This window comes from Bombina bombina, chromosome 8 (genome assembly GCF_027579735.1).
Source record: "Bombina bombina isolate aBomBom1 chromosome 8, aBomBom1.pri, whole genome shotgun sequence".
Taxonomy (NCBI): Eukaryota; Metazoa; Chordata; class Amphibia; order Anura; family Bombinatoridae; genus Bombina; species Bombina bombina.
In genome coordinates, this window is record NC_069506.1 from 189,868,375 (window position 1) to 189,889,349 (window position 20,975).

A 20,975-nucleotide genomic window follows, 5' to 3' on the forward strand; every position below is an offset into this window, starting at 1 on the left:
CCCTGTCTAGTAAATTATTTAGCAATAATGACTAGTTAAGACTACACAGGACTATGAAACACAAGCTTAAAATACTAATTGTGCCCTTTTAAATTTACTAACCGCAATTAGACTGTAGCAACAATGAATGTATTTGCTTTAAAATATCAAGTTATATATTTAAGAGTTTCTTATACTTCACCCAAATAAGCAAATCAATTCTTCCAGGGTTCCTCTGATAAATCCAATTTCACCTCATAAATTAAAAGAGGTAATTTTTGCAAGATGGATAAAAATTAGGCCCAGATTGCTTTATAATAGACTGGATCCCAAGGCAACAGTTTGTCAGTCAAAATTCAGCCCAGACCTCTTTTTTTTTCTCTTGCCTGGGGTTATATCATGCGACATAATCCCACCCCTTTTTATTCTATTCATAGGTGATAAATTCTATAGGCCCTTAACGGAGCTTGTCCCTGCTTGGTTATTTGGGAGACGCCTCCCTGATTGGCTCATCTGGCTCTGCATGTGTTCCAATAGTTAATTTATTTGGCTGTCATACCAGTTTTAATCCCCTAGGGGACGGCAGACAACTGCAAATGCAGTTGTCATCCATCAATTATTGCCACAGTTCAATATATCCTTATAAAGTGATTATTTAAACTACTTTAATTTCTTGTAATAATCATTTACAATTTTAATTATAGATGGGATAATATGTAATTTTTCTGACTATTCCAATACCAAATACAAGCATGTTTCTAGCGATCATACCAATAAGCAATTACACTGTCAATCATTTGCTCTCCCCAGAATCATAGCATTTAACATCCTGGCATTATATTCATACAAACACAGCATATTTCACATTCCTAATCATTTTTGAGTACACAGATCCATGTTTATGGCTAATATTCATAGGACATCTTGCTGTCTGTAAAATAAACAAATGTTAACATTTTAAAACAAACATTTATACATCTACCATACAGCTATTCATTAATTTCAGTATACACTTATCTAATATGTTACTGTTAGGCATTTCTTCTCAGGATATATATATATATATATATATATATATATATATATATATATATATATATATACAGGTGGCCCTCGGTTTACAATGGTTCAATTTACACCGTTTCAGAATAACAACCTTTTTTCCCAGTCATGTGACTGCTATTGAAAACCATTGAGAAGCAGTGCATTTATTAAAATAGCCAGTAGGTGGAGCTGTCCGCTTGTGTTGCAGCAAAGCCAAGCAAGCTGAAATTAATCAGTTTAACCAGACCTGATCTATCAAGCAGATTTCAAAGGAACAATATCTTCCTGTCTATAAATCAGTCCAGATTGGAATGCATAGAAATAACTGTTTGCAGAAAAATACAAGTGAAGTCTGTGTTGTGTGATTATTTTATTAGGTTTATAATGCTGTTTAGCAAATTGTTTTGTTCTTTTAACTTAGTTTAATTATATATTTTGTATTGTGTGATTATTTTATTAGGTTTATAATGCTGTTTAGCATTTAAAGTCTTCATTTCAAAGCATTAAAAATAATGTATTAGGTGTTACTTATGACAATTTTGAGAGGGGACTGGAACCTAACTCCCTCACTCCCCTTTGACTTACATTATAAACTGGGTTTCAATTTACAATGGTTTCAATTTACAACCATTCCTTCTGGAACCTATCCCCGGCGTAAACTGAGGGCTACCTGTATATATATATATATATATTTAAATTTCAAGTATAATTAATTCTCAGACTGTATAAACACAAGTTGTACTTTAAAAATGAATTTTAAACTTACAATACAAACGTGTTTCTGTTTGGTTCAGTACATGTTTATCTGAGGCTCAGGGGCAATTAACAGGTAATTACTGAATTTTCAGAATTTATGTTTGTTACCCCCTATGGGGCTTTGAGCTTCAAAGCTAAACCTTTTGTTGTCAGATGCTATGTTAATCAGGAGAAATGTATCTTATGTATGATCTAAGATTTGCAATACACAGCCATATAGATGACCATCTCTTTGAAATAAATTGTCTGAACTAATGACCAAATGTTTCAGAGCAAGAAGAATGGGGTTGTTTTACCCAGTCAAGACCATCTGGCAGAGAGAACTGTAATTTATAGTAAATAAAACTAATGCAATCATTTTCATATATAATAAACCCTGTGGTCTTATCATGTATAAATAATATATAAATATATATATATATATATATATATATATATATATATATATATATATAATTTAATAACACTCACAGATATCCTGACATACATCCCCCTTCCAATTTTCAATGGATGTAGGACACATGTATTGGAATTGGCTTAAAATCAGTGGTACTTGCTGAGTGTATTGACAGAATGCATTATAGACAGCCTTCTATGAAGAGAGTCCGTTATTTTTGAGTCCTTGTGCTCATTAGCTAGGTATCTTTAAACTACAATATTTCTTTAGTGCATCTGGGGATATGACACTTCATTCTCCCTCTATGACTTGTAGTTGGGATCTAGGATGGATCTAGGATGGCACGCTAGCAACTAATTAATATGGACCCATTTATCCGTAAAAGTATCATTTTTAGGGATCCTAATTTTATAGGCGACTGGAGATATTTTGTCAGTAACGACAAAAGGACCCTTCCATGATGGAAGAAATTTCTTCTCCTTAACCTGATCTCTTCCAAAGTTATAAAGATAAACGTAATCATAAGGAACTTGGAACAAACAGGTATTATCAGACAGGTGCATAGCTCTTATAACAATCCCATTCTAGGTGTTCTTAAGCCCAATGGGCAGTGGCATTTGTGTGCTGATTTAAGACAGTTAAACAAACTAGTGTACATGTCTGGCTGGCCTGTGCCATATATTGACCAGTGCCTAGCACAGATGCAGAGATCTAAAATATTCACTGCCATTGATTGTGCACAGGGATTTTGGACCATAAAGGTACATGAAGAGGACCAGTATAAGATTGCATTCTCGTTCCAAAAGGTCCAGTATGCATTCCAAAGACCGTTTGGATACATAAATTCAGGACATGAATTTGCTGTATTCATGCATAAGGCTATGCCTGATGCACTGGAAAGGGGGACCTTATCTTATGTTGATGATGTTCTAATCAAAAGCACAGACTTTTAAAAACACATCACAGAACTTAAACACGTCCTCAGCTAACTTAAAAGGGCAGGTGTCAAATTATCCCTACAAAAAGCTCAATGGTGCCGCTCTCGTGTAAACTTCTTGGGACATGAAGTTACTTCTGAAGGGTTAAATCCTCAGAAGAAAAAGGTGGAAGCTATAATAAATTCTAAGAACCCAACTAACTTAAAGGAATTGAGATCATTCCTGGGTATGACAAATTATTCTCGCAAATTTATTGATAATTATGCAGAATTAGCTGAACCACTACTACTTCTTCTAAAGAAGGACGTGAAATGGCACTGGAGTGAGACTCAAGATACAGCCATCAAAGAGCTGAAGAGAACACTCACTCAAGCACCTTGCTTAGCGTACCCTGAAGGGGGTAAACCTTTTTACCTCGAGACAGGTTACACAGATATAAGCATGAGTGCTGTTTTATACCAAAAGCATGATAATTTAAGCAAAGTCATTGCTTATGCGAGCAAAACTTTATCCCAAGTAGAAATAAAATTTAGCGATTGCGAAAAAGCCCTCTTATCTACTGTATAGACTCTACAACATTTCCGTAGCTATATACAGGGCGAGAAAATTATTGTAGAAACGGCCCACCAGCCTTTGCTATATCTGCAAAGTGAGAGAATAAGAGATGGGAATTTGTCTAATAGTCGCATAACAGCTTGGAATCTTTCCTTACAAGGCTGGCCTTTACAAATTCGCTACAAGCAGAATAAAAGAATCCAGTCGCACAGGGGCTTGTTGAGCTCCACGACTGTACTGCTAAGGATCATGGGGAAGAATTATCAGAAGTTGATTTCCTGGAGGAACAATTGCTTTCCCCGTATAAGATATACAATGAGGACCATTGTCAGACATTACCTTGGGTATATGTTGATGGTTGTTCTTACCATGCCACTATTGATAATGAGCACAGATTAGTTGCTGGCATTGGTATAACTTGGGCAAATGGATTCCCAAACATTTCTGTAGGTTTCAACATTGGACCAAGATCCAGTCAAGTTGCAGAACTAACTGCTGTTCTAAAAACCATTGAGATGGCTATTGAACACGGTATTCATGAATTTGTGATCATTACTGACTCAAATTATGTGCGTGACAGTTTTGCTGAATACCTGCCAACTTGGAAAAGAAATGGCATGCAGAAAACTAACAACAAACCAGTCAAGCATGGCAAGTTGTTCTGCAAGATTGATAACCATACACTGCAAAAAGACTAAGGGTCATTCCAAGGTTCTAGGTCCTGATAAGGAAGGAAATGACCTTGCGGATTCATTAGCCAAACAATGAGCCATTACTGGAGAACTCCTTAATATCAGCCACTTAATGGGTGCAATTCAGGTAGAAGCCATTACCAGAAACCAGGCTAAACAACAGAGTGAGCATAACCTGGTACAATAAAGTCAGGATTCTCCTAGTGAGGACCTGATCACTAGTCAAAAAGAAGACCCCACTGTAGGCATCTTCTTTAAACACATAGAAGATCCTGAAAGCAACCCCATCTCAAAATAAGACAGTATTGGCAAGAAAGATCTTAGAATCTTAATGAAATCCAAATCACAATTCAAGTTAAAGGATGGTTTGTTAATTAGAACCTCAAAAACTGGCATCCAGCAATGGGTGGTACCCATCAAGTTCAGAGGTCTAATGCTTTAACATGCCCATGATGCCCCCACATCTGGTCATCGTGGAGCCAAATTAACGTATGAAATATTGCGTAATTACGCCTTTTGGCCACACATGTTGAAAGATGTTCAAACTTACTGTCAAGATTGTTTAATCTGTCCACAATTCCAACCCACTGCACAAACGCATAGATATACAAATTGATTTTATTGGTCTAGTAACTAGGTCATCAAGAGGTAACAAATACATGTTAACAGTGACATGCCTATTCACTAAATGGGTAGAGTGCATCAGTGCACTTAACAATAGTGCTGAAACATGCGCAGCATTGCTCATCAACCACATGTTTTCCCGATTTGGTTTACCCCAGAGAATTGAATCCGATCGGGGAACCCACTTCACAGCAAAGTGATGACCAAGATGTGGAAAATACTAGGGGTCAAAAGAAAGCTCCATATTGCATATAGAGCTGCCTCAAGTGGTGGTGTAGAGCATTACAAGCAGTCCATTGTGAAAATCCTCAAAAAGTTTGTGAGTGAAACGGGTAAAGACTGGGATGTAAAATGAACTCTAGTCCTAATGGCATTAAGAGCAACTCCAAGTAGTGCTACTAGGATGTCACCTTTTGAACTGATGTCTGGTAGAAAAATGGTTCTACCTCAGCATCTACTGTACTGTACATCAGACCAGAACTTGATAAATGCTGCCAATACGCATCAATATGTGGAGAACCTAAGAAAGCACCTGCAATATGCCTTTGCATTTGCTCAAAGGAACTTAAAGAAAGCTGCAACTGCTACTACAACCTATTATGATCTCAAAACGTCCAAAAAGGAATATTAAATAAATGATAAAGTTTATCTTTATTACTTTGGAAGAGATCAGGTTAAGGAGAAGAAATTTCTTCCATCATGGAAGGGTCCTTTTGTTGTTACTGACAAAATATCTCCAGTCGCCTATAAAATTAGGATCCCTAAAAATAATACTTTTACGGATAAATGGGTCCATATTAATCAGTTGCGAGCGTGCCATCCTAGATCCCAATTATAAGTCATAGAGGAAGAATGAAGTGTCATTTCCCCAGATGCACCAAAGAAATATTGTAGTTTAAAGATACCTAGCTAATGAGCACAAAGATTTAAAAATAAAGGACTAGGCTGTTTATAATGCATACTGTCAATACACTCAGCAAGTACCACTGATTTTAAGCCAATTCCAATACATGTGTCCTACATCCATTGAAAATTGGAAGGGGGATTTATGTCAGGATATCTGTGAGTGTTATTAAATTTTATTTATATATATATATATATATATATATATATATATATATATATATATATATATATATATATATATATATATATAATAAGACCACAGGGTTTATTATATATGAAAATGGTTGCATTAGTTTTATTTACTATAAATTACAGTTCTCTCTGCCAGATGGTCTTGGCTGGGTAAAACTGTAATTTATAGTAAATAAAACTAATGCAACCATTTTCATATATAATAAACCCTGTGGTCTTATCATGTATAAATATATATATATATATATATATATATATATATATATAATTATTTAATAACACTCACAGATATCCTGACATTCTAAATAATGTTTAGTTATTTCTCTAAATAACAGGATATTAGATTTTTTTTTTAACATGATTTTTCTTCTCATAGGCACGACAAGTGCTGGAAAAGGAATTTAGCAATCTCATTACCATGGGGACAGAACGAAGACTGGATGAGGTTAGTTGTTTCAAATGTTCTAATAATCACGCTTGACCATAGCACATCCACCATGTACAGTGCACATATCATTGCAGATTGTTTAACATAAAATGAATACACATTAGATATAGGTATAATTACAAATCTTTCCATCACTAGGAATGAGGCCTACTAAAAGTAAAGACTGCAGCCAGTAGCACATATACACAGAAATGATTCAGCATTAAAGTGCCAGGTATTCTGCATACTGCTGTTTGTGCTTTGCACAGTGACTGTAACTAAAATCCTGTACTATAAAACTGGCATCTGTCATCATTCTCTTTGCCTACGTTAGAGCAAGGAAGTGGTAAAGTTTAGGTGTTAGAAAGAAGAGATTCTTCAAGCAAGATTTTATTATTTTTTTCAGCAGTGCAATATTGTGCTGCTTTGCCCTAGGGTGTAGCCGTAGCCCATATCAGTCTCTTCAGTAGAGCAGTGGTGGCTTTTAAGCAAAGGGAACTTGTGGGATACAATCCTCACTGCGCCATATATTTAATGCTCCCTAATTTTGAAAGCCTGAGTAAGATTACTCAGTCTTTGTTTTCTTCCACAGGTCCATGTGAGGGAACATACCTCTCAAACCTAGTGAGCTGCCTGGCAGATTTCTAAAGGTATGTGCTAACTTTATATTTTCTGGGCGCATATACAGAAAAAAAGATGTCACTTTAAAGTCAGTATTATGGGACAAAAGGCATCCTCCTTTGGATTAGAGGTGGTGTTTTTCTTTTTATTATACTCCCGATGGCGTTACAATACATTTAACCGACTGGGAGGAATTATTTTTGTAACAACCACGATGGGCGGGGTTAGCTGAGGCGGCAATTTTCTGTTGCACGCTTTTTCCCTACACTTCCTGTGTTTCGGAGCGGAGATAGCTTCGTCACAGATTATTAGCAGTGTTGCGGTTACCGGACTGCAATTTACAGAGAGATAGAAGTTGAGTCCGGATTATCTTTCTGAATATTAACTACGTTGTCAGTCAGGCAGGTAAGCACCTCAGCAAAGCTAAAGCTGAGGTGTAGAGGTTGTCTGGAGTGTTTTTTGTGATACGTTATTATGTTACTGCAGAAAAATAAAGCAGCTTCGTTTTAAAATTTAAAGGAACAGTAATGTTTTTTTTTTGTGTGGTATTTTCTAAATAAAATATCAGTTTATTTGTTTATTCTGTTTATTTGTGAATAAAGATGGACCAAGAGGCCCTGCAGGATGATACATGTTCTTTATGTTTTGATGCTAACGTGGAACCACCAATCCCTTTCTGTTCCTCTTGTATTGAGAGAACTTTGCATTACAAGGATAGACTTTTTTCTGAGCCAACACTGTCTAGGGTGGATGCTGTTCAGGAGTCTTCTGACAATGTTCAAGATATGCTGCAGCTTTCTCCTCAAGTGTCCCAAAATTTATCGTCCACATATCCAGTGCCCTGCTCTTCCTCTCTTACTCTACCTGGAGTTACGTTGCAAGACATTGCTTCCCTCATGTCCTCTGCGGTATCTGATGCGTTGTCCGCTTTTCCCATGCTGCAGGAAAAAACATAAGAAGAAATGTAAAGAATCAGTGAGTATGGTTGCTGACACAGTCGTGGCTATTCCAAATTTCCCTTCCCAGAAATCTGAGGAGGAAGATACTTTGGTAGCATCTGAGGGTGAAATCTCAGACTCAGACAGTGTAATTCCTTCTGCTGATACTGAAGTTGTATCCTTCAGGTTTAAGCTGGAGCATCTCCGTTTGTTACTTAAGGAGGTTTTGGCTACCTTGGACGACTCTGAGTCAATAGTCGTAGTCAATCCTAAGAAGTCTAGTAAGCTAAACAAGTATTTTGATGTACCTTCCATGGTGGAGGTTTTTCCTGTACCAGATCAAGCTACAGAAATTATTGCTAGGGAATGGGAGAGACCGGGTATCCCCTTTTCTCCATCCCCTATATTTAAGAAGATGTTTCCTATAGCAGACTCTATCAAGGAATCTTGGCAGACGGTCACCAAGGTGGAAGGGGCAATTTACAAGCTAGCTAAGAGGACCACTATTCCCATAGAAGATATTTGTTCCTTTAAAGATCCTATGGATAAGAAGTTGGAGGGGTTACTCAAGAAGATGTATGTACACCAGGGTTTACAATGGCAACCTGTATTATGTATTGCTACTGTCACTAGTGCAGCGGCATACTGATTTGATGCGTTTTCTGATTCTATTCGGACAGACACTCCCCTTGAAGAGATCCAAGATAGGATCAAGGCCCTTAAATTGGCCAATTCCTTTATTATGGATGCTTACCTACAGGTTATTAAACTAGGAGCAAAGATTTCCGGGTTTGCCGTACTGGCCCGCAGAGCTTTATGGTTAAAATTTTGGTCTATGGATGTGTCATCTAAGCTTTTGATGATTTCTTACAAGGGAAAGACCTTGTTTGGGCCGGGATTGACGGAAATTATTTCTGACATTACGGGAGGAAAGGGCCATTTTCTACCTCAGGATAAGAGAAATAAGCAGAAGGGACGTCAGAGTAATTTTCTTTCTTTCGAAGCTTCAAGGGTAAGCCTCCCTCTCCTTCTTCCAAGCAGGAACATGACTCAAAAGCAGCATGAAGGGTCTGCCCCCGATCCGGGACCGGATCTTGTGGGGGCAGACTTTCTTTCTTCGCTCAGGCTTGAGTTCAGGATGTTCAGGATCCCTGGGTGGTGGACATCGTCTCCCAGGGATACAAACTAGAGTTCAAGTCCTTTCCTCCCAGGGGCAGGTTTCTGCTTTCAAGATTATCTGTAGACCAGATAAAAAGAGAGGCATTCTTAAACTGTGTTCAGGACCTTTCCAACCTGGGAGTGATAGTTCATGTTCCAATGCAGGAACAGGGTCTGGGGTTTTACTCCAATCTGTTTGTGGTTCCCAAAAAAGAGGGAACCTTCAGACCAATTCTAGATCTCAAAAGTCTAAACAAATTCCTCAGAGTACCGTCCTTCAAGATGGAAACTATTCATTCCATTCTTCCATTGGTTCACGAGGGTCAATTTATGACAACAGTAGATTTAAAGGACTCGTACCTGCATGTTCCCATCCACAGGGACCATCACAAGTTTCTGAGGTTCGCATTTCTAGACAAACACTTCCAGTTTGTGGCTCTTCCATTTGGCCTTGCCGCAGCTCCCAGAATCTTTTCAAAGGTTCTGGGTTCCCTGTTGGCGGTGCTCCGGTTGCGGGGCATTGCAGTGGCGCCTTATCTCGATGACATTCTGATTCAGGTGCCATCCTTTCAACAAGCAAATCCTACACGGATATGTTGTTATCCTTCCTGCAATATCACGGATGGAAGGTGAATTTGGAAAAAAGTTCCTTAGTTCCAACTACAAGGGTAGTTTTCTTGGGAACCATAATAGATTCCTTATCAATGAAATTTTTTCTGACAGAAGTCAGGAAGTCAAAGATTCTTGTCTAGCGCTTCAATCCTCTCCTCGGCCATCAGTGGCTCAATGTATGGAGGTAATCGGTCTGATGGTAGCGGCCATGGACATCATCCCGTTTGCCCGTTTCCACCTCAGATCTCTGCCGTTATGCATGCTCAGGCAGTGGAATGGAGATTATGCGGATCTGTCTCCATGATTACATCTGGATCAGGAGACAAGGGATTCTCTTTGTTGGTGGTTGTCTCAGGATCATCTCTCCAGTCGAGCAACATAACTTCAGTGGCTTACATCAACCATCGGGGGGGAATTCGAGTTCCTTGGCCATGATAGAGGTAGCCAAGATAATTCAGTGGGCGGAGACCCACAACTGCTGTCTGTCGGCGATCCACATTCCAGGAGTGGATAACTGGGAAGCGGATTTTCTGAGCAGACATACCTTTCACCCGGGGTAGTGGGAACTCCATCCGGAAGTGTTTTCCAGCTTGGTTCTCAAATGGGGACAGCCGGAACTGGATCTCATGTCATCTCGGCAGAATGCCAAGCTTCCGAGGTACCGGTCCAGGGTTCCTCAGGCGGTACTGATAGATGCTCTAGCGGTCCTTTGGAACTTCAGTCTTGCATACCTATTTCCCCCGTTCACTCTCCTGCCTCGGGTCATTGCTTGAATCAAACAGGAGAGGACGTCCGTGATCCTCATCGCACCGGCGTGGCCTCACAGGATCTGGTATCCAGACCTAGTGGAGATGATGATCTCCTACTGGAGATCCACCTGGAAGGCCCATAGTCTCTGGAATTGGGTGCCTAAGTGAAAAAGCAAGCCAATATGTGGACTATCGTTTGAGGGAATATGTATATGAGTTATCATCATACATTCAAGACACAATGCAACTTCTGCAAAAACTGTAACATGTGAATCTAAATTAGTCAACTTGGTTAGTCATCACCGATGTAGAATCACTATACACCTCAATCGATCACAAAATTGGGGCACAAGCCGCTAAAAATCTTTCTTGATATGAGATCTGAAGAAGACCAGGAACATAATATATTCATAATAAAATTATTAAATTTTATATTGAACTATAATTTCTTCATATTTGATGGAAAATTCTATTTACAAACCTGAGGGACAGCCATGGGGACAGCATATGCTCCCACCTATGCCAACTTGTTCTTAAGCTGGTGGGAGGCAGAACATGTTTTTACTGATGCAAATTCAGAATACACCAACATGATCCCCTTGTGGTTGCGCTTCATTGCTGATATCTTCTTCATTTGGGAAGTCATCTATGACAAACTAGTGGAATTTCTAAGTCATCTGAACACTAATAGCCTGTCACAATATATAAAGACACCCAGGGTGATATTAAAACAGATCTCTATAGAAATAAAACTGCAACAAACAGCCTGCTTCATAAGACAAGTGCACATGCACCAGGAACTACTAAGAGTTTACCCGTCGGTGAATTCCTCAGAATTCAAAGAAACTGCTCAGATGAACAAACATTCAAAATCAGAGCACAGGAATTAACAGATAGACTAATCCAACAAGGCAACCATAAAAGGAAAATAAGAGGCAAGATACAGAGCATTGCATACTAACAGAAAATAACTATTATATAAGAAGACCAAAAATGAATCACAAGTCCCAAGACTTATCCTCACTTACAGTGATCAAACTCCAGAAGTAGTGACAGTCATCAACAAGCACTGGAACAACTGGGTGAAAAACCATTGATTGGATATAGACATTCAAAAAATTTTAAAGATATGATTAGTAGCAGCCATCTTCAAACCAAGAAAACTAGATCAGCATTCAGACCAGGTTCACATAAATGTGAAAATTACAGTACATGCAAATATATGGTACCAATGACTGAAGTGATTGATAGGTTTGGAGAGAGACATATCATCAAAAGGTACATCAGATGCAATACTGAAAGAGTGGTGTATGCGTTACGCTGTAGTTGCAATCTGATCTATATTGGGATGAAGACGTGTAAATTAAGAACCATATTAATGGAACATCTACACAATATTAAAAATGCAACAACAGATATAGAAAAAAGCAAAATACTCACAAGTGTAGCCATGCATTTCTTAAAATATCCTCATTCAAATAAAGAAGAATTACACTGTTTGGGCATTGAAAAAATAAGCCTAGGAATTGGAGGAGATTTGGAATCTGTGCTTTTGAAAGATGAGAGCAGATGGATTTACCTGCTCAATACTGTTCACCCTAAGGGCATGAATGAACAAAACAATTTACTACATTTTTCTATAGTGAATTACAGATTATTGGCTCAACACAAATAATTTAATCTTTATTTGATATAATAAATTAAATATGAGTAAAGTGACAATAAGTAGGATAATTTGAGAATAGAATCTACGTATGTCACAATCAACCATCCATCACTTGCACATTTTGTTTAGTTTTTTCACACAATAATTTTATATAATTTCATCACAAGGCTCACACTTTTGATCTCAATACACTAATTTAGTCTGATGGCTAAACAATACAACTGGAGAGTACATTTCATCAGGTGCACTAGTTATTCTTTCACAAATATTAGAACACCATCACAAACTACTTCATTTGACACTAGATGGTACAATTCTCACATCACACAACAGATGTATATGACATGAGAATAACATTCAACAAAACTCCCTACACAAAGGGATATTCTAAAAGAAGCCTCCTCTCACAGTGCACTAGAGTAAGAAAATACAGTACACCCAAACAAAAAAACCTTACAGAGGATCACATCACAACACGTTTCCCTTCACATATTATAGGATGAGAGAGAGACAAAGGAAAATAGTACACACATTGATAATTTTACTTTGTGATTTTTTTCCCCCCAATAACTACACAAAATAAAAAATAATAAACACTAACGGCTAGATTTAGAGTTTGGCGTTAGCCGTCAAAAGCAGCGTTAAGGGGTCCTAACGCTGCTTTTGGCCGCCCGCTGGTATTTAGAGTCAGCCAGGAAAGGGTCTAACGCTCACTTCCCTACCGCGATTCCAGGCTACCGCAGATCCCCTTACGCCAATTGCGTATCCTATCTTTTCAATGGGATCTGCCTAACGCTGGTATTTGGAGTCTTGGGAGAAGTGAGCGGTAGACCCTCTACCGACAAGACTCCTAACGCCAAAAAAAGTTAGTAGTTAAGAGCTTTATGGGCTAACGCCGGAATATAAAGCTCTTAACTACTGTGCTCTAAAGTACACTAACACCCATAAACTACTTATGTACCCCTAAACCGAGGCCCCCCCCCACATCGCCGCCACTCTAATAAAAATTTTTAACCCCTAATCTGCCGACCGGACACCGCCCCCACCTACATTATCCCTATGAACCCCTAATCTGCTGCCTCTGACATCGCAGACCCCTATATTATATTTATTAACCCCTAATCTCCCCCCCCAACGTCGCCGCTACCTAACTACACTTATTAACCCCTAATCTGCCGACCGGACCTCGCCGCCGCTATAATAAATGTATTAACCCCTAAACCGCCGCACTACCGCCTCGCAAACACTAGAATAAATAGTATTAACCCCTAATCTGCCCTCCCTAACATCGCCGCCACCTACCTACAATTATTAACCCCTAATCTCCCGCCCGCACCGTCGCCGCTACTATAATAAAGTTATTAACCCCTAAACATAACTCTAACCCTAACACCCCCCTAACATAAATATAATTTATATTAAACGAAATAATATTCCTAAAATTAACTAAATTATTCCTATTTAAAACTAAATACTTACCTATAAAATAAACCCTAATATAGCTACAATATAATTAATAATTACATTGTAGCTATTTTAGGATTTTTTTTTTATTTTACAGGCAACTTTGTATTTATTTTAACTAGGTACAAAAGCTATTAAATAGTTAATAACTATTTAATAGCTACCCAGTTAAAATAATTACAAAATTACCTGTAAAATAAATCCTAACCTAATAAATTAAATAAATTAGCTACCAATACTTTAATTAAATACAATTAAATAAACTAAACTAAATTATAAAAAAAAAAAAACACTAAATTACAGAAAATAAAAAATTATTACAAGAATTTTAAACTAATTACACCTATTCTAAGCCCCCTAATTATAAAAAAAATAAAATAATAAAAGTCCCTACCCTATTCTACATTACAAAGTAATCAACTCTTTTACCAGCCCTTAAAAGGGCTTTTTGCGGGGCATGCCCCAAAGTAATCAGCTCTTTTGCCTGTAAAAAAAAATACAACCCCCCCAACATTAAAACCCACCACCCACATACCCCTACTCTAACCCACCCAAACCCCCTTAAATAAACCTGAAGATCTCCCTACCTTGAGTCGTCTTCACCCAGCCGGGCCGAAGTCTTCATCCGATGGGGAAGAAGAGGACATCCAGACCGGCAGAAGTCTTCATCCTATCCGGGCAGAAGAGGACATCCGGACCGGCAGACATCTTCATCCAAGCGGCATCTTCTATCTTCATCCATGCGGAGCGGATCCATCTTCTTCCCAGCCGACGCGGATCCATCCTCTTCAACCGACGCCTACTCGCCGAATGAAGGTTCCTTTAAGGGACGTCATCCAAGATGGCGTCCCTTCAATTCCGATTGGCTGATAGAATTCTATCAGCCAATCGGAATTAAGGTAGAAAAAATCTGATTGGCTGATGCAATCAGCCAATCAGATTGAAGTTCAATCCGATTGGCTGATCCAATCAGCCAATCGTATTGAACTTGCATTCTATTGGCTGATCGGAACAGCCAATAGAATGCGAGTTCAATACGATTGGCTGATTGGATCAGCCAATCAAATTGAACTTCAATCTGATTGGCTGATTGCATCAGCCAATCAGATTTTTTCTACCTTAATTCCGATAGACTGATAGAATTCTATCAGCCAATCGGAATTGAAGGGACGCCATCTTGGATGAAGTCCCTTAAAGGAACCTTCATTCGGCGAGTAGGCGTCGGTTGAAGAGGATGGATCCGCGTCGGCTGGGAAGAAGATGGCTCCGCTCCGCATGGATGAAGATAGAAGATGCCGCTTGGATGAAGATGTCTGCCGGTCCGGATGTCCTCTTCTGCCCGGATAGGATGAAGACCTCTGCCGGTCTGGATGTCCTCTTCTGCGCCATCGGATGAAGACTTTGGCCCGGCTGGGTGAAGATGACTCAAGGTAGGGAGATCGTCAAGGGGGTAGTGTTAGGTTTATTTAAGGGGGGTTTGGGTGGGTTACAGTAGGGGTATGTGGGTGGTGGGTTTTAATGTTGGGGGGTTGTATTTTTTTTACAGGCAAAAGAGCTGATTACTTTGGGGCATGCCCCGCAAAAAGCCCTTTTAAGGGCTGGTAAAAGACTTGATTACTTTGTAATGTAGAATAGGGTAGGGACTTTTATTATTTGGGTTTTTTTTTATTTTATTAGGGGGCTTAGATTAGGTGTAATTAGTTTAAAATTCTTGTAATATTTTTTTATTTTCTGTAATTTAGTGTTTGTTTCTTTTTGTAATTTAGTTTATTTAATTGTAGGTATTGGTAGCTAATTTTATTTAATTTATATAATGATAGTGTAGTGTTAGGTTTAATTGTAACTTAGGTTAGGATTTATTTTACAGGTAATTTTGTAATTATTTTAACTAGGTAGCTATTAAATAGTTATTAACTATTTAATAGCTTTTGTACCTAGTTAAAATAAATACAAAGTTGCCTGTAAAATAAAAATAAATCCTAAAATAGCTACAATGTAATTATTAATTATGTTGTAGCTATATTAGGGTTTATTTTATAGGTAAGTATTTAGTTTTAAATAGGAATAATTTAGTTAATTTTAGGAATATTATTTCGTTTAATATAAATTATATTTATGTTAGGGGGGTGTTAGGGTTAGAGTTATGTTTAGGGGTTAATAACTTTATTATAGAAGCGGCGACGGTGCAGGCAGGAGATTAGGGGTTAATAATTGTAGGTAGGTGGCGGCGATGTTAGGGAGGGCAGATTAGGGGTTAATACTATTTATTCTAGTGTTTGCGAGGCGGTAGTGTGGCGGTTTAGGGGCTAATACATTTATTATAGTGGCGGCAAGGTCCGGGCGGCAGATTAGGGGTTAATAAGTGTAGGTAAGGTAGAGGCGACGTTGGGGGGGGGCAGATTAGGGGGTAATAAATATAATATAGGGGTCGGCGGTGTTAGGGGCAGCAGATTAAGGGTTCATAGGGATAATGTAGGTTGCGGCAGTGTCCGGAGCGGAAGATTAGGGGTTAATAATAATATGCAGGGGTCAGCGATAGCGGGGGCGGCAGATTAGGTATTAATAAGTGTAAGGTTATGGGTGTTTAGACTCGGGGTTCATGTTAGGGTGTTAGGTGCAGACTTAGAGAGTGTTTCCCCATAGGAAACAATGGGGCTCCGTTAGGAGCTGAACACTGCTTTTTTGCAGGTGTTAGGTTTTTTTTCAGCCAGCTTAGCCCCATTGTTTCCTATGGGGATATTGTGCACGAGCATGTTTTCCCAGCTTACCGCTACCGTAAGCAACGCTGGTATTGAGGGTTGAAGTGGAGCCAAGTTAGGCTCAACTCACCCTTTTTTGAGCCTAACGCAGCCCCTCAGACAACTCTAAATACCAGTGTTGTTGGGAAAAAAAGCAGCGTTAGCTACGTGGGTCTTTACCGACAAAACTCTAAATCCAGCCGTAAGTCATTTCACAGATGTAAAATAAATGTAGATAGAAACTCAGACAACCACAAAGAACTCTCAAATTAAGTAGTTTGTCAACAATCAGACCAAGCTGAGTCACTTAATATAGTGACAACTGAAAACAGTAATCCACAGAAAACATGTAGTATCATAGATAGGGAAACTAAGCAGAAAAAATCCTCTTAATAATAATTAATAAAAATAGGAACATAAAATATGGAAAGAATAATACATAAGATACGCAGCAAATCCAATAAGATGATTCTCTAATTACTCAAATTTTATAACTTCTAAAAATGATATTTAATTACAAAAAGTACAATGAATGATAATAAAAGTAACCATTTGATAGGACTTAAATCAGAATCCACATGAATAGGTATACACTACCTTTAGACCGTAACAAACCATGTTGAGTGACAGCTTAAGTAGCCAATGAAACACTGAGGGGGCTAAATTTCCGGATACAGGAACACATAAATATGCACATACTGGGCGGCTCACTGCCTTTGAAAAAGCCTGGAAAGGGTGAAACGTGTCAGAGCAGTGTGGTGGACGCTTTTAAACTTCAAATGTTGAGATAGAACCTGTTCAAACCTAGTGTGATCTAGCGATATTATTGTGAACAGATATAGTATAACAAAAGGTGTGCATTAGCTAACCGCCATTAGTGGACCCAATAGAAATGTTTTGAGACACTGAAAAAGCTTTTGCTGGTGGAACTAGCCAATTCAAAGTGGGGATTTACTGTTGGCTGAATAGCGGCATATAAACTTTGCAGTTCTATTGAATACAAGTGTAATCACTCACAGTACAACTTAAAGGGGTATATATTAACTACTGAATAACGGTACACAAACTTAGCATTTAATAATGATTATATATGCAATTGGATACATAAACCACCACAATAGCGATATACAAATTTAGCATTTACTAATGATATAAAGTGCAATAATATACAACACAACCTAAAGGGGTGTACATTAACTAACCGTTGTCAGTGAACTGATAACATCATCAAATAATCTAAGATACTGAGCCACCAATATAAATGGTAGGAATTAATCCAAAGTGGAAGACACTGTTGGCTGAATAACAACACATAGACTGAACCCTCACCTATGATGATTAGCACGATTATATACAGCGCAACTTTGAATGATAAAAAACAGTGTTAATGGGCTAATAGCAGCATATAATATTTAATAGGATGCTGAGACGCTCTTAACAGTGAACCCAAGTTATGGTTATGTTGTTTTACCATAGGCATACATTTGAGAATATATGCAGCACAATTAACTTTGTATATATTGATTAGTACTAATGATCAGCCAGAAATGTTATATCATCCCACTGTACAAAAGCTAGAAAATCCGTTAACTTTTTGCTACATATAATAGATGTGCATACCATACATAGGAACCTGATCAGCTGAGAAGGATATAAATATCCGACTAGTAGCACATACACTCAGTTTTGACTCAATATAGCCCGCAGATATTTAAGACTGATATTATAATCCACAAGATATCTAAAACTTAATTATTGTTGATTGTAGACAACTAGGATACAACCTGGTAATTATTGACACTGTCTAATAACCGCAAGTAACACAACTAATTTACAGATTATTCTCGAGCAAATTTAATGAGCTGTGACGGCTAACTATAATTCTAGCCAGACGAACAAGTACAGTGGATTATACATGATGTTGATATACACTGTAGACACACCACAGTAAAATACAGTGATTATACTAGTCAGATTGATGTGACAAGAGAAACGCATGCATTCAGAAAAAGAAATGTATTATTCTCGAGTAAATACAATGAGCTGTGACGGCTAATTACAATTCTAGCCGGACAGACAAGTATAGTGGAATATATATGATATTGATGTACACTGTGGATACACCACAGTAAAACATGGTGATCAAACCAGACAGATATTTGATAATCCACACATGTAATCTCTTCTAGAAAGTGGAATATTAATGATATTGATGTACACTGTGGACATACCACATTAAAACATGGTGATTTAAGCAGTCAGATACTTGACAATCTACATACGCAATCCTCACTGAAAGGTTAACCAAAAATTGATACCCACCTATTTAACACAAGTCCGTACCAGGAACCCCTAGTTTAGAGGTAACAAAGGCACCATTAGCAGTATTTCACTGCCAATAGTACAATACTAACCCAAATTATTCAAACAATATAGTACTACTTTGTACTATATTAATTATTTGAGACATTATCTATTATTATATAACGGATGAGAATATTAGTTTTTCCTATTTAAGGATAAATAATACCATCACAACAGATAAACTATTCATCTAATACAGTGCATGGTCCTTCACCACTAGAACCACAGTATTCTATTCAGAGTATCATAAAATTACTGTGGATCACTACTGACACACAAACCATAGGACTCTGGTAGGAATATTCAAAGTCTCAGCCAATGTAACACATAATGTCAAGCTAGATACTATATCCCCACAACCATAGTGAACCTAACAATCACTAGGTATTAGAACATACCACATACTCTAAGGTGATACCATGAAACAGACTTCATTGAGTACTGATATAACAGTATCACTCATGTTCTATCCAACATTGTTGATTTTAAACTATTTGGGTGTTTCTGTTTTACCCAGTTTTTAATAAAACAATAAAAGTTATATTTTAACTCATCCTTGTGAAGCGACGCCTTCTGAGTCTGGGCATCAGAGTGCTACAAGTGCATACTGTCCAGTGGAACAATCCTAATTCCGCAATTTCTAAGGACAATACTAGTGGAGATGTCATCTCTTCCACCTTGGAGACTTCCATTGAGGAAGCACCTTCTACTGCAAGGGCCCTTCCTCCATCCAAATCTAGTTTCTCTGAAGCTGACTGCTTGGAGATTGAACGCTTAATTTTATCTAAGCGTGGTTTTTCTGAGTCGGTCATTGAGACCATGATTCCGGCTTCTACGCCTGTGACTAGAAAGATTTACCAAAAGATATGGTTTAAATATCTGCATTAGTGTGAATCCAAAGGCTACTCCTGGAGTAGAGTTCGGATTCCTTGAATTTTGTCTTTTCTCCAGAGGGTTTGGAGAAGGGTTTATCGGCAAGCTCCTTAAAGGGTCAAATATCTGCCTTGTCTATTTTATTACACAAACGTCTGGCGGATGTACCAGACGTGCAATCGTTCTGTCAGGCCTTGGTCAGAATCAGGCCTGTGTTTAAACCGGTTACTCCTCCCTGGAGTCTTAACCTTGTTCTTAAGGTTCTTCAACAGGCTCCCTTTGAGCCTATGCATTCCTTAGGTATTAAACTGTTATCTTGGAAGGTTTTGTTTCTGGTGGCTATTTCATCTGCTCGTAGAGTTTCAGAACTCTCTGCATTGCAGTATGAGTCTCCTTACCTTATTTTTCATTTGGATAAGGTTGTTTTGCGTACTAAGTTAGGGTTTCTCCCTAAAGTGGTTTCAGATCGGAACATTAATCAGGAGATTGTTGTTCCTTCTTTGTGTCCTAATCCTTCTTCTCAGAAGTAACGTCTGCTGCACAGTCTAGACGTGGTGAGTGCATTGAAATTCTATTTACAGGCGACTAAGGATTTTCGTCAGTCTTCTGCACTGTTCGTGGTTTTCTCTGGAAAATGTAAGGGGCAGAAAGCTACATCTACTTCTTTCTTTGTGGCTGAAGAGTATCATTCGCTTGGCCTATGAAACTGCTGGACAGCAGCCTCCTGAGAGAGTTACGGCTCATTCTACGAGGGCTGTTTCCTCTTCCTGGGCATTCAAAAATGACAGATTTGCAACGCTGATGCTTCTTTTGGGAGAAAGGTTCTTCAAGCAGTGGTGCCTTCCATTTAGGTTCCCTCTCTGAAATTTGGGTTCAGTGTCCCTTTAAACATTTCGTATTATAATCTCATATTGATTATTATCCCTTTAAATGGACATGTTAACCATATGCTAAATCACTTTAAAGTGATGCTGAATATCTATAAATAGCTGAGTAGAAAACATTACATAAATATCTAAATGTAAAAAAAAAGGATAGCTCACAAGTTCCTTAGTAACCGCATCCCATTTTAGAGGAAGTTTAATAAACATCCAATCAGAATGCTTTTCCTGCATGTGCAGCCACAGTCACTTCAATGGTAAATGAGAAATTATCTTGAGTAACTTGTCCCTTTAAACTAAAATCCCATCTCTTTACCTTTGGAGCGCCAAGTGTTATGGGTAATTGATATTGAAAATCCATATAACGAAACTTGATAATAGGAATTAATTGTAATGCAGTC

General features: G+C 38.2%; 1 protein-coding gene across 1 annotated transcript in view; it reads left to right on the forward strand.

Annotated features, from left to right (window-relative positions):
• LOC128638681 (liprin-alpha-3-like) overlaps positions 1–20,975 on the forward strand; it is a 250,726-nt gene that overhangs the window by 205,630 nt on the left and 24,121 nt on the right. Inside the window, 1 exon segment of the mRNA XM_053690795.1 lies at positions 6,460–6,528. Within this exon segment, the coding sequence (XP_053546770.1) occupies positions 6,460–6,528 (69 nt within the window).